The 22370-nt window shown below is 45.9% G+C and overlaps 1 protein-coding gene across 3 annotated transcripts in view; it reads right to left on the bottom strand.

Moving 5' to 3' along the window:
* Positions 1-6033: 6033 nt before the first annotated feature.
* Positions 6034-22370, bottom strand: part of LOC134406271 (protein kinase C and casein kinase substrate in neurons protein 3-like) — a 42389-nt gene continuing 26052 nt past the window's right edge. For all 3 annotated transcript variants that reach the window (XM_063137613.1, XM_063137614.1, XM_063137615.1), the window contains 5 exons: positions 21360-21535; positions 19416-19536; positions 16026-16123; positions 10162-10256; positions 6034-6518 (listed from right to left, as the gene is read on the bottom strand). In XM_063137613.1, coding sequence (XP_062993683.1) covers positions 6403-6518; positions 10162-10256; positions 16026-16123; positions 19416-19536; positions 21360-21535 — 606 coding nt within the window. In that variant the 3' untranslated portion in view covers positions 6034-6402. The remainder of the gene's footprint in view (positions 6519-10161; positions 10257-16025; positions 16124-19415; positions 19537-21359; positions 21536-22370) is intronic.

The following is a 22370-nucleotide window of genomic DNA, read 5'->3' as shown; positions in this document are numbered from 1 at the left end:
AAGGCAGTTGTGGGTGTGGTGGCAACTTCCTTATTGTCCTCATTAATTCTACACCCCAAAATTGTGTCTGAGTCAGTGGAGTGGAGCTTGGAAATCCCCCTTTTCCCCTTTGTCATGCATCTGGCAAACCTTTTTTTAAAAAAAACCCTTTAGCCTCCCCACACACCACACCAACATCTCAGACTGAGGGAACTACCTGTTTAAAGTGGGGAGAAAGCATCCAGGCATAGAGCTTCTTTTCATGAGCAATTTATTGCACGCTCATGATTGGCCACTCACGAAAGTTTGCGGGTCATTTACATGACATCGTGAACGACCGAGAAGCCTCCTACGTTACCCTTTAGAAATTCTGCCAGTAAAAGAACCACTTTTAAAATGGTAATAGCCGGAAAAAAGCGGGATCTTCCACCACTAGATGGAGGTGTCTCAATGGAAGTGAACGGAGGGGAAATATTCAATTCAAAGCACGTGGTCACCTCTCTCTGTCCATGTAATGCAGCCTATAACAATTATGCCAAAAAGCAGGAAGCACAAATGCCCCAGGTAAGCAATGCAATTTCCCTTTAATGTAAAGATACCCTTAGTCTAAGCATCATACTATGCCCCCAAGCAGGCCAGAAACTATGATCATGTTGGTCATAAGAGCAAGACTAACCAATGCAGTATTCATCAGTTTTGGATGAAAGAAACGTCATTCCAGCCTTCTTACCTATCCTCTAATGTAGCCTAACCCAACTTGGTGCTCTCCAGATGTATTCACTACAACTTGCAATATCCCCCAGTTAGCTAATCCAAACACATCTGGCAAGCACCAGGTTGGGGAAAGCTTCTCTGATACAGAAGTAGGCAGAAAGTCAATCTCAAAATGTTTTGGACTTCCATTCCCAGCAATCCTGACCACTGGGGTGAGGATTTCTAGGAGCTGAAGTCCAAAACATCTGGAGATTTACCTTCTGCACACCACTGTACACTGTACACTGCACACCACCAATGTGCAGCCCTCAATGGAGACCCAGGACTGACTCAGAAGTATCAGTTTTTCCCTTGTGTGCACAAGCCCCTGGCATGACCTTAAAAAAATGGCAGGCCAGTAAGGTATTGGCTTGGTAGCAACCTTCACTAATTCACATGACACTGCAGCCTACTGAGGATTCAGAGGCATTCAGATTGTTTGCACGTCATGACAGCCCACCAAGGGTTAATTTACTAGTGTGGGCTTTTGCATGTGCCAGATACACAGCTTGCTATGGCTTGCAAACTGAGTAAACCGAGGCAGCAGGGATTGTTTTAGGGTTAGACAATCCTCAAATAACCCATGGCTTGTTTTAGGGGGTTTTCAGGGTTGTCTAACCCTCAAACAACCCACTTCCTGGATTTGCACGACACAAGCCACAGCATGCCAGATGCCCACATTCATAAATATGAAATAACAATATTACTCCCCTTCGAAATTGAGCACTTACTGCTTTAGAGAGAGCAACTAGCCTGCTTTTATGGGAATGGTACACTAGTTACTCTCACTGCCTTTCTCATCAGTTGGTTGAGAGGAGTAGTTGTGGGGGAGCGTGGAGAAGGGAAGGAAAGGGGTTCGCCAGCCCCAGTATTTCGCAGTTGCGGGATATCCATAATTTCGCAGTAACACAGTTGTGAAACAATACACCTACAATTAAGGAACACCAGGAAGAGAAAGGAAGGGAAAAGGGCAGCCAGCCACGGAATTTCACAGTTCCGAGACATCTACAACTTTGCAGTCACGGGAGACACCTGCAAGTAGGGAATACCTGGAATGGAAAGTGTAAGGACGGCCAATACAGCAAGGGAGCACGGACAGGCCCAAGAATAATCCTCCCCAATCACAAAATCACGCTGAGTCACCCCTTCAAAGGTGTGCAGCAGTTTACTTTTTTCCATTCACAGATAGCATCACTTCCCTTGAGAATAATCCCATGTGTGATGTTTCTGTGTGTTTGTGGGGAGGAGGCCTAGTTCCGTTAGGGGAAGAGAAGGCCACAGTAGCAGTAGCCCCTGCTGCTGACTTCAGAGTGCTAGCAGAGTGCATTCCATTCTCTTAGAGTCATAGAATAGTAGAGTTGGAAGGGGCCTACGAGGCCATCAAGTCCAACCCCCTGCTCAATGCAGGAATCCACCTTAAAGGATCCCTGACAGATGGTTGTCCAGCTGATTCTTGAATGCCTCTAGTGTAGGAGAGCCACACTTCTCATGTAGACACCTCCCTGAATTCAGTCATGAATTAATTGAGCTGCTCTGGGAGAGTGAGGCAGCCCACTTCAGTGGACATTTCTTGGAGAACCATTAAATGGCAACAGTGCACATTGTCAGTTATTTAATTTATAATTATGTTATTACCACTATTGGGGGGGGGGCTATTTTAATTTTCTGCCTCAAGCGCCTAATTGGCTCAAGCCACCTCTGCCTGGACAAACTACTGCCCCTCAGTCTTCATTTTCCAAGTCTGTAAATTGGGAATACCCTATTTCTTCGATTCTAAGACACACTTTTTTCCCCATATAAACATCTCTAAAAATGGGGTGCGTCTTAGAATCGCGGTTGTGTCTTAGGGGTTTTTTTTTCTGTTGGTGGTACTGAAATTAGTGTGCGTCTTACAATCGATGGCGTCTTACAATTGAAGAAATACGGTAATCTCTCGCTCTCTCATATATATATATATATATATATATATATATATATATATATATACACACACACACACACACACACACACACACACGTTCTAATGATGAATAAGGAAATGTTTTTCCTCAGGCTTTGTTTTGTATCACCATGGCTTCAGCTCCACAACCTGTTTCCAGTACTAGGGACAACTCTTGTTCATGGGAATAAGAGCAACAGAGTCTTCTGACACCTTAAAGATTAAAACATGTGCAGAAGGACACTAATTATAGATACCTATTTTTCACCACTAGTAACAACAGCCTGCTTCCATGAATTGTGTATAAGTTCAAGGTAGGCTTTAGCTCTGGCACCAAATTAGGCCCTAGTTATCCCTCTTGAGGCATTGAAGTAGGCCTGGTGATAAAACTAAATCACTCTTATTAAAAGTGTTGTCTTCTAGTCTTGAGAGACAGTAATTCCACTGCTCATTTGTGAATGGGTTTTGTATCAGTAATGTTCACATCCTCACAAAAAGTCAGCGGCATTTTGTGTGTTGAGCAAATGTAGCAATCATTAAATGGTTATGGATCTTACGGATCAGTAACTGGTTAAAGAACAGAAAACAGAGCGTAGGAATAAATGGCAAATTCTTCCAGTGGAGGGATCTGTATTGGGACCAACGCTTTTCAACTTGTTCATAAATGATCTGAAATTTAGCAGTTGAGCAGTAAAGTGGCCAAGTTTGCTAATGACACTAAATTACTTAGGGTGGTTAAAGCAAAAAGGGATAGTGAAGAGCTCCAAAAGGAACTTGCCAAGCTGGAAGAATGAGTATTGAAATGGTAAATGTAGTTCAATGTAAGCGTGTAAAATGAAGTACACTGGGGTAAAAAATCCCAATTTCAAGTATATGCTGATGGGATCTGAGCTAATGGTGACTCACCAAGGAAGAGGTATTGGGGTTGTGGTGGCCAGCTCAATGCAAACATTGCCCTAGTGTTAGGCTGCTGTGAAAAAGACAGAATTAGAAAAGGAACTGAAAATAAAACTGCTAATATCAAACAACTCTAATTTATGGTGCAACCACAAATCTACAGTGCAACCATATCTGAAATACTGTGCACAGTTCTGGTCTCTGCACCTAAGAAAGGAGTGTGTAGAGTTGGAAAAGGTCAGAAAGGGGCAACTAAACTTGTCAAGGGGATAGAGCAACTTCCCTATAGGGAAAAGCCACAACATTGTCGTGAGAACAAAATGCAAGTGGGAAGGGGAAGAGCCCTTGTATGCTGCCTTGAGCTCCTTGGAGAAGAGGCAGGTTATAAATATAGCAAATAAATACATAATAAATAGAATAGTATGTTATGTTTCTTTTGTATACGCCTAGTACATCTCATGCCATGCAGGGGGACATCTTTCTGAGTCAACATGTTTTAGGACTGCCCAATGTATTTATATGCTTTTTTGAATAAACCTGCTAGTATGAAGCAACTACCTGCTCTATAAACCTCTTTTCTTATAAACCGCTTATGAACTGAGAGCATGAGTATATGTCAGCATATGGGCACTCTGCTTTTTATTATTTATTTTATTTGTTTATTTTTTATTATTGCATTTATGTCCCGCCTTTTTTCCTCCAAGGAACCCAAGGCAGCATACATAATCCTCCTCCTCCCATTTTATCCTCACAACAACCACCCTGTGAGGTGGGCTGGGCTGAGAGGCTGTGACTAGCCCAAAGTCACCCAGTGGGTTTCCATGGCCAAGTTTCCAACCCGGATCTCCTGACTCCCAGTCCAACACGTTAGCCACTACGCCACACTGGCTCTCCAGTGGGCACCAATTTGGATGGCTTTAAAAGAATTTTGCAGAAATTCATGGAGGAGGAGGTTATCAGTGGCTACTAGTCCTAATGGTTGTGAACTATCCAGAGAGCTTCAGTTGTTGGGGGGTATAACAATACATTTTTAAAAATGCTACATCCAGAATTAGAGGCAGTATGCCGATGTACATCACTTGCTGGGGGTGAGAGTGTGCTGTTTCAATCACATCCTGCTTATGGGTTTCCTGTGAGTAGCGGGTGGGCCCCTGTGTGAACAGAATGCTGGACTAGATGAATCTTGGTCTGATCCAGTACGGCTCTTCTTACATTATGTTTGTTGGTGAAATGCCCAGTTTTTGGCTTCTCTCTGTTGTATCTTATAAAGAACAGAATTTTTCTTAAAATTTATAACTTACCTGTTATGATAGTTATGATCTGCTCCACCAGAGAATGGACTAAATACGTATTTATACCAAGATGCTTCAAAATATTTAAACCATCTGCATTCGATATGTGAATTGAGTTTGCAGTGCTGATCTGCTGTTCACACATTCTGAATTCAGCTTGGGTTTCATTTTGGAATCTGATCGCAACTGCTCAAAAGCCAGTGTTACGATCAATCAAAATAGGTATGAGCACATAGGCAAAAGGGAGGGATTAGATAGTGGAAGCATGATCACACACAGACCAGTTTCTGGGATTTCGTCTGGCACTGCTGCCCACACATTTTCCAGGTTAATTCAGCAGCCACAGAGATTAGAAGCTTAGAAATGAAAAGGCACTGAAACCAGCCACCATTGATTGATTTATTTTCCAAAATCCCCAGATGAGTTAAAACAATTTTTAAAACGGTCATTCTCATAAGCTCACCATCACCATTTTCTCAGCCTTGTCCTCATGTTTCTTTGGGTGGAGCCTGAGACAACAAGTTATACTGTGGTTACTTTAAAGGTTTATCTCAAAACAACAACAACCACCCTGAAATCCAAAATCCAGGGAGGAGAGGAAACATCCAACATGGTAACACTCAATTTACTGGAAGGCCGGGGCCTACAAATACTCCGTTTTCCACTGAGTTGCCATGTGGAGAATTTTAAACAAGCAGGCACACATTCCATTTTGATCTCACTCCACCCTTCGCAACCCACATGCGACTGATCTTTTGATAAACATTTCGTGATCTCCTTGTGATACTGAGACGTCTTCCTTCATCTGTTTTTCATTTTCTTTTGGAGTCTGTCTTGGGGTTTCCAGGGGTGTAGGCATGTCCTCCGGGCCAGGCACAAACAGCTTAAAGGCACCTGGATTTGTTTGTGTGTGCGTCACAGACATGAAATGAGGCAGCTGTAGTATCTGCAGGTGTGAAGGTGTGTAAACCTGACCGGATGTGTGAGTACAAGGGTGTGCTATGTTACAGGTGGGTGTTGTGTGCTGTGTGCTGGTGTGAGGAATTTGATTCCCGGGCCACAATTTATCCCTGGTTTGTTAACATCTAGCAGGGCTGTGAGTTACCCTATATTATCCCACCTGCCCCAAAGCCAAAAGCTGCCTTCCCCTGAATAAATCATGTAAACTGAGCATCAATGGCCTTGCTTTGCATAATTTATTCTACCACTATCAGAAGAGGCAAGAAGCTGGACAGGACCCAGACGCTGCTCCCCAACCCGCTAGAACTTCCATCCAGTCCCACCCACCAATCCACCCCAGCTTCTGAGATTTCCCTAACATTGCCCACCCATATTTTCAAGGTTAACTTTGCGTCCATATGGACTAGAAAGTTGCATGCTCATTAAAAGAAAACGTTAACGCCGAGTCTCTAACGAAGCTGAATTTTGCACCGTTCCGTGCTTGCATGGTGTGATCTCAGAAATGTGGAAGAAACGTAGCCCTAACATTGGTGCATGGGTGTGGGTGTGTCTCCTCTGTGGCTCGCCCCTACTATCTGGTAACTAGCCCTGAATGGGCTCCACGTAGTTGGCAGGATAGAGCCCCACACGTCCACTGTCGGTCACCCCCTTGCACCAGCCTTGCTCGTCCTCATCTTCCATCTTGGTAAGCAGCTCTCCTGAGGTGAAAAGAAAGCGAGAGGGAGGGGGAAACCCCATAAATGAATACCGATACTTGGACGGAATGAGCCACGCCCTGGAGCAGTGTCATAAAGAAGAAGGAGGAGGGATAGGACTGGAGGGCTGGGAACGGTGTAGGCCTGAGCTTTTGCAAGACTCTTGGGCATGGCACCCTCAAGGGCTCCTCTCCCTCAGTGAGTCAGCAGCTGTTCGCCAGCGCTGTCATCATCCACTGCTGCTGTTGCTCCTCTTCCTCATTACCGCTCTCACAGCTGGCTTGAGGCAAAGAGGGAATAAGCAAGTAGGCAATGGCATCTACTGCACCTCCCTCACACCACCACCACTGTCAGGGCCAGAGTAAGGGGCAGGTGGACAAACAGGTTTGAGGCAACCTATCAGTGGGGGTCCTGTGAGGGTGTGGGACCCTCGGCACATCCCCAACTACGCCGACTCTTGGCACTCGCCTTGGCCAGCAACCACTATGGGCAGCAGAAGATGGTTTGGAATGGGATGACCCTATGGAAAGGAGGGCAGGGCTCCTGTACCAGTTGTGAAGAAAAGGGAAGTTCTGCAGGAGCTATACTAGAGTGACCAGATACAAAAGAGGGCAGGGTTCCTGCAGCTTTAACTGTTGTGATGAAGAGGGAGTTTCACCAGGTGCTGCATGCATACAAAGGACACCTGTTGAAGTTCCATTTCCTATGTGAGTCCTGTCTTCCTTTTCATATGGTCACCCTAGAAAAATAAAATCCAAAAGCTTCTCAGCAGCCTTTCAACACATAACGTTTTCCCAAGGTGATGTAAAATTCAATAAGCTCGTTTTAAAAACGACATCAATATCAACATTTAAAATAATAAAACAAAAAGAGCAGCATCTGACATTTCAAGGCAGCCAAGTTCAGAAATAGTTAAAAAAGAGAAGAAGCAGAAATAACGAAACCAAACCTACCTTCTTTAACTAAAAGCAGGCCGAAATAAAATATTCTTCATCAGGCAAGATGGAAAGCAAAGCAAAAGAGTGTTGAGGTGGAGAAGGGGGGGAAAGGAGGCTGATGTTCAAGCCATGGAGACTGCATTTGGTTACAATTTTAAGATTAAAAGTGGGAGGAGGCTGCAGGCGTTCGAATTAAACTCTATCAAGAGGTTTCAACTTACACCTGGGACTGCTCCTTCCTCACCGCACTGGTGAGAAGACGCAAATGTCCTGAAGAAAGCTTGAAGGGCATTTTGTGACCTTTGAAGGGAAGGGAAGGGAACCTCTCTTGCAAGCACTGAGTCATTACTGACTCTTGGAGGGACGCCAGCTTTCGCTGACGTTTTCTTGGCAGGCCTTATAGCGGGGTGGTTTGCCGTTGCCTTCCCCGGCCGTTATTACCTTTCCCCCCGCTAACTGGGTACTCATTGAGTTGGGCTAATAAAGGTATTACCCTAAAATGGATGTTAGCATTTTTCTTTTTGGCTTTTCGAAATAAAATAGGCTTTTAGGGTCAGCCTAAAAAAACACAGGGAGGGAGCCGAACGGGGGATGGAGTTCCACAAGTATGGGGCCACTACAGGAAAGACCCAGCAATTGAATGCAATGCCCACCAGTTTAACCATTCCTAACAGTAGGCATAATGGCCTCTGCGGCAGAACATAATGCTTATTTGTGTGTTCTGACACTGTGACAATGATGTTGTCATTGCTGGCCACCTTTCCCTTTGTTAGGCAGGTTGTTTGTTTGTGAAATGGCCCAGTGTGGGTGGGTGGGTGGGTGTTTTCTTAATGGGAACTAATGTTGAGAGACGCCTGCAGTTCTCTCTGGAGCGTCAGAGCTTTGAGAAGGTGACAAACACTCCACTAAAGCAAGGGGCCATGTAAGGTAGGTAGGTAGGTATGGTAGGTAGGTAGGTATGGGAGAAGCAAAGGAACCAAAGAGGTTTTGGAGCAGACAGAGACAGAAGCAGAGAGGGAGGACTTAAAGCTCCATCCAACGAGGGTTTTATTGCACGCTCATTACTGGGCACTCACGGAGTTTGCTCAGGTCCCTCACATGACGACGTCTGCCTCTCGCGTGCCTTCCGCCCCTTCTGGCCTTCCTCGCACGACAAAAAATACCCTCTTTAAGTCCGATGTTTTTTTAAACTCGGAATCGCTGCTCTCTGCATTGAGCAGGGGGTTGGACTCGATGGCCTTGTAGGCCCCTTCCAACTCTGCTATTCTATGATTCTATGATTCTATGATCCTGTTGTGTGCAGGAGAAGCGGCGCCATTAGAGCAGCGGAGTCAATGGGCCTCGTGCTCGTTGGGTACTTCCTCTTTTGAAAGAGGAAGCAACTGAGGAAGGAAAACACGGGCGGAGAAGCGAAGGTAGGGAGCGTGTGTCCCCTCCCTGCCCCCGGTGTGATGGAGTGAAACAGCATGGAAATCTGGTAACAATACTGCTGCCCAGTAGGATTGGAGGTCTACCTCTACTGGTTGAACTGGCCTCCGATAAATGTGTGTGTGAGTGTGTGTGTGTGTGTCTACCCAGGGTCCCCTATTTGAAGGGCTGCCAGAGGACTGTCCCCTTTTTGACGGGCTGTCCAGTCCAAGTCTAGTTTGAAGAGCCATGAGAAGACAGAGCCGGGCCTTGATGCTGCCTGTCAATGGCACCTGGACAGCAGACCGAGCGAGGCACATGGGGGCCACCCAGTCACAGTTTCCCCACGATGATGGGATGTACTGTAGTTCTATTTAAATCATAATAATATCTAAATTTGTGTCTGTATATATAAATTAGCAGGTGCAAATATAATGCAGATTGGTGTCCGCCTTTGTCCTCTTTTGAGGTGGGATGCGTTTTGTCAGTTTTGGGGTGATTTGGAGGGAATCTACACATCGTTGTGAGGGCGCTTGCATGCGCCCCCAGTGCGCCCTCACAATGACTGTGTAGACGGAGAAAGAAGACATGGAGGAAGAGGCGGAGGAGGAGGCGGCTGGGGAACCAGCCGCGTCCTTGCCGCCTCCACCTCCCCGCCGGCCTCCTGCTGCCAGGGTAAGAGCCACCCAGGTCGGAGAGCTCAGCGGAAGCAGAAGCCGAGCTCTCTGACCCGGGTGGCTCTTACCCCGGCAGCAGGAGGCCGGCGGGGAGATTGCAGCAAGGACGCGGCCGGTTCCCCAGCCTCCTCCTCCTCCGCCTCTTCTTTCTCTGTCTACACAGTCGTTGTGAGGGCGCACTGGGGGCGCATGCAAGCGCCCTCACAACGACGTGTAGATTCCCTCTTGGAAGTGGCCTCTTCAGTTTCTTCCCACTCTGTGGACAGATTGAAAAGCTTGATTCCTCCAGACTCTCATCGACCTCCCTCACCCTCGCCACCTTCCTGCCCTTAATACTCCCTTCCCTCTCCAGTTGCCTTCACTTGCACCTGCCTTCCCCTCTTCAAAGGAACCCAAATCCAGGTAAGAGCTGCCCCCCTGGAATTTCTGAGTGCCCAGGGAAGCGGGGAACACAGAAGAACATCGCTGAAGAGGAGAAGAGGAGAAGGGAGAGACCCAGCAGCACAGCAGGACTTCTGCCAACGTCAGAACAGGTCGTGTACCCATCGCCTCCTTATACCAGGCTCTGCGAAGAGAAAAGACCGCCTTCGGAAGGCTGAAATGGGGTGTGAAGACAACACTCACCTGCTTTGAAGCTTAGCTCGTCTGCCTCTTGGCCGGTGTAGTCATACACGGCACGGACCCGCTGTCCTGGCACCGACACGGGTGCTGGCTTTGCACTGGGGGAAAGGGTGAGACATGTCAGCAGAGCTACAGGCAAGCGCGCACACAGCCCTTTTGGGAATTATTTCTGTTGGCCTTGATACCTTGCCCTTCCTCCAAGGAAGTCAGAGCAGTGTACATGGCTCTTCTCCTCACACCTACCCATTTATGCTCACAACAACCCTGTGAGGTAGGTTAGAGAGAGAGAGAGATTCAAGGTCACCCAGTGAATTTCATAACTAACAGGGCTGACAAGAGGGTGGGGGAAAGCTGGCACAAATCACCGTGGCCTGGCGGTCTGGAAGTGGGCCCAGGGCCCAACTATGTTCCATATGTTTTTGTCTTTCTCAGTAGTAACATTACTTGTCAATTGTTTTTGACATCCATTGTAAAATCAGTGAATTTCAAAGAAAATAATACTGCTATACAAAATTCTGTCAGTTATCGACCAATATACCAGGCAGGGCATATTTGGGGGTTTTGCATGTAAAGATTTTTAGCCAGTCCGCCCAAGTTTGGGGGGGGGGCAAAAAAAAATTCTCACTGGGACCCAAACCCGCTCTCGGCAGCCCTGGTAACTAAGTGAGGAATTTGAATTTGAGTCTCCTCGGTGCCAGTCCAACGCCCACTACACCATGCTGCCTCTCAGCATTTGATCTTCTCCCCCATAGTTGACATGCAACCACCTTCGGGCAGGTATTTTTCACTTCCTTTTTATCTACTTTTAAAGCACTACGTACATTGGTGGCACACTACACACATTTCATGCAAAAGGAGGTACGTAGCAGCTTTCCCCAACCTGGTGTCCTCTAGATGTGTGGGACTGCAATTCCCACCATTCCCAACAGGCTTGGTCATCAGAATGATGGAAGTTGCAGTCTGACATATCTGGAGGGCACCAGTTTTTGGAAGGCTGGTGTACAGTGTAGGTTAAAACAAATCTTGAGCCAAGAACAGAAAAGCCCGTATTTCAAATGTTATTTAGTTAGTTACTTTTGTTAAATATTTCCCCAAAATGGCACACAAACTAGCTTAAATCACTAATAAAACTTATAAAAGTAATAATAAAAATGAATTGGGTTGAGGAGACGTCCCCCAATACTATCTTCTGAAACCAACCCTGCAGGTAAGAGGAAGATGAAAGCTGAAGCGATTCCAATGCCAACCTTGCCTTTAGGACTGCAAAAAGAAGTCTGAATAGGGATTGGGAAGGGAAATGATTTTGAAGTCAGAATTTTTCTCAATCCGAGCAACGTATCATTCCTTGGCATATGCCACTTTAAGCAAAGAGATATGCGTACCACGTTGTAACATCAGAAAGAGGTATTTACTTGACTCATTGAGTGTCTTCAAACAAGCGATTTATAGCACGTTCATGACTGACCACTCACGGAAGTTTGCAGGTCATTTTTACGACGTTGTGAGCTTCCTGCACGTCTCCTGTTTCTTTTCCAAGTTAACCCATTTAAAAATAAACCTGATTCTTCTGAAATGTGTCAGGATTTCCTGCCATGTGCAGTCGAAGTTGCGCTATAGAACGCCCAGTAGAGGATGCTGTCCCTAAATTGCCCCACCTACCCAGCCAAAGCTGCTGTAACTCCCCCAGGAGAGGCAAAAAGACAGATCTCTGTATTCTACTTGAAAGAGCAAGTAGCAGTTTTGGAGGGCTCTTTAGACCAGAGTAATGGCACAACAGGAAAGGGTTAAATGCACACTGTGCTGCCCTTTGGATCAAGATCGGAGCGTCCCAGAGCTACTCTAAAGTAAAAACAGAAACAAAAAACATCAGGAGATCTGATCATGTATCTACCCTGTCACATCTGTTTTTGGTCCTTAGGTTATTTGGGCCACAGGAGAATGATGTTAACATGGAATAGCACATGTAAGAGACCTATTTTTAGAGTGAATGTCTTCTAGCTGACCTCAGTTTACATCCTCATTTCAAATCAATTGAAAATGCCTCCAGTGTGGACAAACTGAAGTGCTTTAAAGGACCAGCCATCCGAGCAGATTCCAGGGCAAGGCAGACAAGTACGCCCCATGGCCAAAAGAGAGCTTGGTCCCCGTCCCCCCGCCCTTGCCCCGATGAAGCCATTTCTGAACTGCCACTTAAAAGCAGCACTAAATCTGAGCTAGGATTTATTCAGTGGAGGCTGGTGTCTCCGACGTCAGTGGGGAAGTGAATCCGCTCTAGGTTTCAGTCAGAACCAATCAGAGGTTGGCTAGTTCCTTTAGAGTTCCTAATGGTTCTGACTGGAGCCAGAGTGGATTCACTGCCCCACTGACATCCATTGCATTCACCAACATCCATTGCATTCATTCATTGTTTTCAATGTCAGAATACAGTGTTGGAACAAATGAAATAGATTAAAATAGACTGTGAAATAGACTGTGGAATGCCCTCCCTTTGGAGGCCTGACTGGTTGAAAAATGTGGAATGCCAATTTATTTTATTTATTTTTTTATTACATTTCTATACCGCCCAATAGCTGAAGCTCTCTGGGCGGTTCACAAAAATTAAAATCATACTAAGACAAAACAGGTTAAAAGCACAAATACACAATACAATATAAAAAGCACAACCAGAATAAAAACCACACAGCAAAATTGATATAAAATTAAAATACAGAGTTAAAACAGTAAAATTTAAATTTAAGTTAAAATTAAGTGTTAAAATACTGGGAGAATAAAAAGGTCTTCAGCTGGCAACGAAAGGAGTACAGTGTAGGCGCCAGGCGGACCTCTCTGGGGAGCTCATTCCACAACCGGGGTGCCACAGCAGAGAAAGCCCTCCTCCTAGTAGCCACCTGTCTCACTTCCTTCAGCAGGGGCTCACGGAGAAGGGCCCCTGAAGGTGATCTTAAGGTCCGGGCAGGTACATATGGGAGGAGGCGTTCCTTCAAATAACCTGGCCCCAAACCGTTTAGGGCTTTAAATGTCAATACCAGCACTTTGAATCGGGCCCGGACCTGGACTGGCAGCCAATGAAGTTGTAAAAGGACTGGCGTAATGTGATCTCGCCGGCCAGTCCCTGTTAGTAAACGGGCTGCCCTGTTTTGTACCAGCTGAAACTTCCGGACCGTTTTCAAAGGCAGCCCCATGTAATCCAAACGAGAGGTTATCAGAGCATGGATAACTGTAGCTAGGCTATCTCTGTCCAGATAAGGGCTGACTCTATTCCAGTGCCAAGTAAAAACATGGCTTTTTAATAAAGCCTTTAATGGTTAAATTCACCTGGCTTGCACATTGTTTTAATTGTTTTTACTGCTTTTAAATTATATATTGGTTTTAACTTGATTAATGATTTAATTTGTTTTTAGCTGTGTATATTTGTTGTTTTATATTGCATGATTTTATCTGTACGACGCCCTGAGACCCTAGTGATATAGGGCGGGATACAAATATATGAAATAAATAAATTAAGAAGTAAATATTAATATTACACACACTTTCTACTACTCAGATGCAAGGACAGATGCTCAGCTTCCTACTCAGCTAGCCCGGAACCTTAGCAGGCAGAATGATTGTGCAATTGTAGTACAGGGCTACAGGGCTGGTTAAGGGCGAAGTCACAGAACTCCACAATCTCATGCTATTGCACAATGGGAGGGGCTGGTTTGCCAGTCAATTATTCCCCCTCCCCAATTCCATACTTGTTCCAATTTTTTATTATAAAAAAGGCCCATAAGCCTGAATTCTGCATTAAATTAATTTTTTTTAAAAAACCGAACAGATTCTGTACAAGACTGTTCTAAAGAATAACATCTTGAATGGTCTGGAGAAACCGTGAAATAAATTAGACATCTGCCAGCCTCCCCATTATCCCATTGTTGGCCTGCTTTCTAGAAATTGAAACCAAACTTCAGCCATTTTGTGAAAAGGAGGCATCTGAGGAAAAGACTCCACCATGAGATGGAACAATGCCAACAGAAGCAGCATCTTGCTGTCTGGAACCAATCTCGATAAGGCAAGGTCTCCAGAACATGAGGAAACGGCCCCATTACCAAGGTCCTTAAAATCTTGCAGGAAACGGCCCTCATAACATGCCCATTGTGTTCTCATGTCATCCTACCCAAATTAGGAAATGGGTTATGAATTTGTGGTTGTTCTTTTTCTAAATATGAATGGCTAATTACTGTTGCAGAGAGAGTGGAAATGCTGCTCAAGAGGCAGTGAATCCTTCCCAACAAAAGGTATTAAATATAAGAGGTAACCAGCATTTCTTTACTACATTTATACCCTTACCTTCCATCAAGGAGCTCAAGACTGATGAACATGGTTCTCCCCTCCCCTTTTATCAGCACAACAACCCTGTGAGGTAGATTAGCCTAAGGCAAGGCCGGTAAACCTTTCAGCCCAAGGAGCAAATTCAATTTCAGAGAAACTCTCAGGGGGCGCATTCCAGTGTTGAGAGGGCCAAAGGCAAAGAGGGATGGGATAATTGGACCCTATGGAAAGGAGGAACAGGGGCACCTGTAAACAGTTGTGATGAAGAGGGAATTTCAGCACGTGTCCTTTGTATGCATGCAGCACCTGGTGAAATTCCCTATTCATCACAACAGTTAAAGCCGCAGGAGCTATATTAGAGTGACCAGATACAAAAGTTGACAGGGCTCCTGCAGCTTTAACTGTTGTGATGAAGTGGGAATTTCACCAGGTGCTGCATGCATACAAATGACACTTGCTGAAATTCCCCTTCTCTACACAACTGTTAAAGATACAGGAGCCCTCTCCTCCTTTCCACAGGGTCACCCTATGGGCCCAGAAATACACCTCCTCCCCTCCCAGCATAGTTCAGCTTAAAGCTCTTCCTGCCAGTTATGAAGCCTTAGGAGAGGCATTTCAGCCTTTCAGGCTGGGGAGGGGGAACTACAAAACCCTGGGAAGCCGCCAAATGATTGGTAGTTGGAAGGAAAAGGGCGGGACTAGGAGAAGGGGGCGTGGCCTTCTGGAGAACCCTAGAGGGCAGGATCTGGCCTCCAGGCTTCAGGTTCCCCACCCCTGGCCTCAGCCACCCAGTGAACCCAGCTATTCCCAGCCCAAATTCAACACTCTAACCACTACACCATCCTTTCTCTAGGTCTTTGTATTTTTGCACCAAGGCCATGGTTAGACCAGGCCTATATCCCGGGATTGTTCCAGGATCATCCCTGTGCATCCAAATGACACACAGGGGATCCCGGGAGCAGGCAGGGACGACCCCTCCATTTGCCTGGGATAATCATTACGTCTAGCTAAGGCCCAAGACATCTGAACAAATACTTTCAGAGAGTCTCTACTACACCTAATAATGAGGACGTTATTTGGAAGACTCGCTGGCTGCATTGGCTTGATTCTTTCTCGTTTTCCCCCCCAATAACTTCTTTTATTTTAAATGGTCTTTTTTCCTCTTTTAATGAATTAATTGTATTGATTTATCAAATGATTCATTACAGCTATACTCCACTCCTGCCAGATAACATTTCTCTTTAAGCCTTACAAAGCATCTGGTTGTTTTGAGTGCGGTTTAGCGGTGAGGTGGAAGTTCTCCGTGGAGAATAATTGGATTGAAATTGGGAAGGGGAAGGAGAGCTTGAAATCAGTGACTGTGTGTGCTAAATTAGCTGAAAGATTTGGGGGAGGCAGTCAAAACTATTGCCAAAAGGCACCCCAAATTCACTGTCTGTGAATTAGGGGGACATTTTTGTTCAGCACTAGAAGAGATCTGTCCACCCACATCCACTGTCTAGCTCCTTCTCTACCTCTTGCTGTGTGTGTGTGTGTGTATGTGTGTGTATTAAACATACCTGCTCTGAGAGGGGGTGATACTGCGGAGTGTCGCTTGCTCTGGTTCTTGAGCTTTCTTGACTTTCACCTGTGGCCGCTCCTGATCTGGGTTCCAACTCTGAAGGGCAAGGAGTGAGGGGGAGAGAGAAAAGCATTCACAGTTTAATTGGCTCAGAGCTTAACTTCAACCAAAGTTAGGCCTGATCTAAAATGGCCGCTTCATTCAAAGGCAGCAAAAGTGGGTGGCGGCAGGGGAGAGATTTTGACAATGTTCAGGAGTGGAGCAAAAGTGGTGAAATGTGAGTTGTTAACCAGTGGCAGCGGTGCTGCTGCTCTGGACAGCTGGTAGCCACGAGATGCCCACAGGAGAACTGTCAGTGTCGCAGGCAGGAGGAGCATTGCCTAGGCAGGGTGACCATATGAAAAGGAGGACAGGGCTCCTGTATCTTTAACAGTTGTAGTGAAAAGGGAATTTTAGCAGGTGTCATTTGTATATAAGGGGAACCTGGTGAAATTTCCTCTTCATCACAACAGTTAAAGCTGCAGGAGCCCTGCCCTCTTTTAAATCTGGTCACTCTAGTACAGCACCTGCAGCTTTAACTGTTGTGATGAAGAGGAAATTTCACCAGGTTCTCTATATATACAAACGACACCTGCTGAAATTTCCTTTTCTATGCAACTGCTAAAGATACAGAAGATACAGTTTCGTTCCTCCCAGAGTGCAGGACACGGAATAACGGGCTCAAGTTAAAGGAAGCCAGATTCCAGCTGGACATCAGGAAAAACTTCCTGACTGTTAGAGTAGTACGACAATGGAATCAGTTACCTAGGGAGGTTGTGGGCTCTCCCACACTAGAGGCCTTCAAGAGGCAGCTGGATAAACATCTGTCAGAGATGCTTTAGGGTGGATTCCTGCATTGAGCAGGAGGTTGGACTCGATGGCCTTGTAGGCCCCTTCCGACTCTGCTATTCTAGGATTCTGCACTGAGCAGGGGGATTAGGGTGACCATGTGAAAAGGAGGACAGGACTCCTGTATCTTTAACAGTTGTATTGAAAAGGGAATTTCAGCAGGTGTCATTTGTATATATGGAGAACCTGGTGAAATTTCCTCTTCATCACAGAAGTTAAAGCTGCAGGAGCTAATGTATACTAGAGTGACCAGATTTAAGAGAGGTCAGGGCACCTGCAGCTTTAACAGGTGTGATGAAGAGGGAATTTCACCAGGTTCCCCATATATACAAATGACACCTGCTGAAATTCCCTTTTCTATGCAACTGTTAAAGATACAGGAGCCCTGTCCTCCTTTTCATATGGTCACCCTAAGGGGGATGGACTCGATGGCCTTGTAGGCCCCTTCCAACTCTGCTATTCTATGATTCTATATGGTCACCCTAGCATCGCCCTGCTCTGAAACTGGCAAAAAATGGTGAGCCGTGTGGGAGGGGGACAGTTTCAAGGCAAACCGGCCCCCAGACTTCGAGATTTCAAGCCAAATGTTCTCCCCCAAGACGGCTGGTGTCTAGAACAAAAGAGCCAAACAAGAAGCAGTGAAAGTTCTGGGTTTTTGAGGTTCCTTGGGCAAGATGCCCTCAGTGGGGGTGGGGGGGGGAAGAAGGCCTCTCAGTGAGTCTACCTTCTCACTGCCATTGTCACCAGCTGCTATTGCTCCTCATCCTCTTTCTCATCATTGACACCACTTGCTTGCTTGGCAAGCAGTCAGCCAGTGAGCAAGGAGGCCGAAGCATTTCAGTCGTGAAAAGGAGAAACAACTCTAGGGTTTTTTTGTCAGTGAGGCCCTGGTGGGGTCTGGACCCTCAGCAGGTATCCCACCATGCCTATGCTAAATCCTGGCAATGAAATACGGAGGGAATTTTAATAAGATAGCAAATTGCTGCTGAGAGCTTTATCACACCAGCATCATACTGTGCAATCACTGCAAATTGCGTGCAAAGGACTCCGAAGCGTTCCAGTTTATAATCTGCTTTGACTGTGAAGCGCTCCCAGGCATCCTGCTTTAATTGTGCTATAAAGCCCAAAGGCCCGACCTATTTTGGTACTACTTTTGTTGTTTTCCCAGCGGCCATTGGGGGCGCCGGAGCAGGATTTGATATGTTTAAAGTACAAATTTAACAAATGCTTACATCTGCGTAAGTTTTAAAGATAAAGACATCAAAATTATCACAGTAATAGATATTAAGGAGAGCTTTAAGCATACCACATTTGAATCGGATTGGGTCATCCGTTGATTTTTTAATGATTTTTTACATTTCCCTCCTTAAACCCATTTCCTGGTATGCAAGGGATCTTAGGAGCGCTGCCGCCCAGGGTGTGATTAGTTAGCAGCAACAACAACAGCTAAACGCTGTAGGGGATAATTCGTGGTAAACAGGTACGTGGGATGAAGGTTTCTCTTAAAACACGTGGGCCAATTTATTATTTTATTCAAGTTCACCTACCTTTTTCAGTACCATTTTGAGGTTGGCCTCTTGTTGTCCCTCTTGGCATAGGCATCAGTCATCAAAGGCCATTAATTATGATCCTATCATCTGTCATTAATTGGGAGGCATTTTCCAGGTTATACAAAAACAAAGTGTGGGCTTAGGGAACATTTTGCATAACCAAAGGACATTCTTGCCTTATTAGCTACTTGAGGCTAATGTTCAAGAAGTATTCTACAGTCATATCATGTGAATTTGAAATATCCAATGATTCACGTCTGAAAGAACTAGATTCTGAGGTAAAGTCCTAAAATCTGAGCCTCTAATCTAAATGCTATTTTCAATCCCTCCTCACTCTAACCTCCCCACAAAACCCTTAGGGCACTGAACTCTAGTCATCAGAGTTATGAATGGGATGTTAAATGAAATCAAAGAACACACAGATCGCTCCCCCAATAGTTTATTTAGGACACAATCCTCTGCATATTTAGACAGAAAAAAGTCCTATAACTCCCAGTATAGCTGACTGGAGGATGCTGGGATTTGTAGGACTGTTGAAACATGCATAGGTTACACCCTTAATCTGTAAAAAAAAAAAAAGTGTGTGTGTGTGTAAAAAACTGAAGTAAAACACAGATTGACTTGTTACCAGTCAGTCTGAGATCCCTCCCTAGCCACTGGCTGAACTCTAGTGTCATGCTGAATATTCAAAAACATTGTAACTGTTCAAGAGTAAATTGTCAGTGCAAAGGGCCTGAGGAGAGAAAGAACATGTTGTTCTTGGTGGAAAAGAAACATGGCGTAGCAGATTTTTTCTTCTTCTGGAAACTGTCACAGGCAGTTTCAATTTTCATCGTATATTATATGGGACTGTTTCTCTCTTATGCCTAAATGCTGCCTAGAGATGAGAGTGCCTCTGAGAATGTGCAGAATGCCATTCTCTCACTGCTAAGGAAGGGAGAGGTTCCCACCTCAAACTGTGGCCAATTCATAGGCATCCCTGGTCCGTGCCGATTACGCCACCATTTGAGATCATCCTGGTCGTTTATGTCCTCAATGGCTTGGTGCAGGTCACTATAAACGGCTTGGACGCTGAAGGGAGGATAATGAACAGGAAGGGGGTCAGGTGGCATTCAAAAACTTCTACCCCACCACCCCAAATTGTGCCCTCGGCCTCCCCATTTCGTACAACACATCAAAACTGGGAGAATTCTTCTGACTGCAGGTGCTCCCAGATGAGGGGTTTATCCTGCAATCACCCAGCCTCATTCATGGAATTTTACAGGGGTCCAGCTGACAACATCTTCCCTCTGTAACTGACCCACCTACCCATGTATTCACATTACTGCTTCTCTTTTCCTTTTAGCACAGAGAATCCATTAAGGAAGAAAAGACGGAAAAGGTGCACTAGGAGCCTTTCGTCTGAAAGCACCCTTTGATTACACCAATGTTTTCGACTCAAAGATCCAGCATTCCTGGCCATTAGCAACGTTAGCTGGGGCTGATGGGAGTTAAAGTGCAAAAATCTGGAAGGGACCTCATTGGGTCAGGAAGGAGTTCACAGTCATAAAACTATTAAAAAATCTGGAGTGCAACATTCCCCTGTCGGTGGACAGACTATACTGCTAGGGGGCCTGTAGAGATACCATTGAATTAGACAACTGGTAAGCCTTGTATTCCCTCTAGGGGTCAGTGGTGACACTGAAGTCCAGACTGACTGACTGAAAGCTCCATCACACCGGGGGTTAACATGCTCCCTACCTTCGCTTCTCCACCCGTGTTTTCGTTCCTCAGTTGCTTCCTCTTCCAAAAGAGGAAGTACAGAACGAGCACGAGGCCCATTGAGTCCGCTGTTCTAATGGCACTGCTTCTCCTGCACACAGCAGGAGAGAGCAGCAATTCTGAGTTTAAAGAAACATCGGACTTAATGAGGCTTTCTTTTGTTGCGCAAGGAAGGCCAGAACGGGCAGAAGGTGCGCAAGAGGCTAACGACGTCATGCGAGGGACCTGAGCAAACTCTGTGAGTGCCCAGTAATGAGCGTGCAATAAAACGCTCATTGGATGGAGCTTTGACTGACACCCCACCCCCTACTTTTTAGCTATTGGCAAGCCCCCAGTCCCGAGGCTTGCAATGGTAACCCAGCTAGGGTGACCATATGAAAAGGAGGACAGGGCTCCTGTATCTTTAACAGTTGTATTGAAAAGAGAATTTCAGCAGGTGTCATTTGTATATATGGAGAACCTGGTGAAATTTCCTCCATCACAACAGTTAAAGCTGCAGGTGCCCTGCCCTCTTTTAAATCTGGTCACAGTATAGCTGCAGTATAGCTCCTGCACCTTTAACTGTTGTGATGAAGAGGAAATTTCACCAGGTGTGACATGCACACAAATGACACCTGCTGAAATTCCCTTTTCTATGCAGCTATTAAAGATACAGGAGCCCTGTCCTCCTTTTCATATGGTCACTCTAAACCCAGCAGCCTATCTCCAGCCTTCCAGATGTGTTTGACTACAACTCCCATCAGCCCCGGGCAACATGACATGGGGAGTTTGTTTGTACACAGCGCGAAGTTAAACTCTGGAATTCACTACCACAAGATGTGGCGATGGCTTCCAATTTGGATAGCTTTAAAAGGGGGTTGGATAAATTCCTGGAAAAGGCTATCAATGGCTAAGTGCAACCTCCAGTACCAGAGGCAGTGATCCTGTATACATCAACTGCTGGGGAACATGGGTCGGAGGGTGCAGTTGCACCGTGTCCTGCTTGTGGGTCGACAGCTGGATGGCCACTGTGTGAACAGAGTGCTGGACTAGATGGACCCTTGGTCTGATCCAGCAGGGCTCTTCTGAGGTTCTTACTGTTACATGTATTGGGACGTCGTGTGTCATTGAAGCCTCCATGAACTTTCCCACACCTGGGGTCAGCGGTGACATCAAGGCGTCGATGCAGGGCAAGGAAGGCCCCTTTAAGGAAGGCAATGCGCCTCTGCTCCAGCGCCTGCCCCTGCTCAAAAACCGACTCCATTTCCTCCATGTAGCGCGGGCTGCAACGGTCGAGTTCCTGCAGGGCCTTCTCGTAGCGCTCGCGCACCTATTGAAAGGGGTCAAGGGTCAAGAAGGTCCATGTGCCATGAGGCTCCTCCTGCTCACTCGGGACATGAGCCCTTTCTAGAACTGAGAAGATGAGAAGAACATGCTAGAACCTTTTCCCTCAATAGGTGGCAATGGTCACCATACTGAGGCTTCTACCACTTCCCGCCCTTCCTGTTGCCTCCTAGTGACTGAAGGTAGTCCAGTCCCAGATGACATGTTTCCATAAGATACCACTCACATCACTCCATCATCCACCTGCATGCAATGCCTTGGCACCGATGGCTACTAGGAGAGTGTTTAAATCAGGGGAAAACTACCAAAACACTCTAGTCCTCCCAATTTTTATTTTAAAAACATGTTTACATTTTCTTACTGGCAGCTGGGAATGCTTCAAAGCGAAGTGGGAGCCTCAAGCTGCAGCCATCTTAATTTCCCATTAACGCTTCTGGGCAGGTAACTTGTCCCTTGTGACTAGCCATGTCCACCCATGGCAGCCATTTTATGGTGGCACCCAGGACAGTTCCTCACATTTCCAAACGTGCTCAGAGGCCCTAAAGGTTGCCTAGCCCTGACTTAGAGACAAGGCTGTTATAAACAGCAGCTTGATCTAAAGGCATTATCAAGTAAACGTGAAATCCTTACAGCAAAAAAGCTTCACGTGATATTTTCTGCAGATTATACTTCTAGTACAGGCGCACGAGCAGGGCAGACTTTCTTTTTTCTGGCCAGTTGGCAATCCTACAGGCAAATAAGATGGCTGGGCACTTCACGGAAAGTGAAAAGGTAGGGTGACTAGGTGTCCTACTTTACAGAGGACTGTCCTCGATTTTGGA

This window comes from Elgaria multicarinata, chromosome 11 (genome assembly GCF_023053635.1).
Source record: "Elgaria multicarinata webbii isolate HBS135686 ecotype San Diego chromosome 11, rElgMul1.1.pri, whole genome shotgun sequence".
Lineage (NCBI taxonomy): Eukaryota > Metazoa > Chordata > Lepidosauria > Squamata > Anguidae > Elgaria > Elgaria multicarinata.
This window is presented reverse-complemented; position numbering and strand designations above follow the sequence as displayed.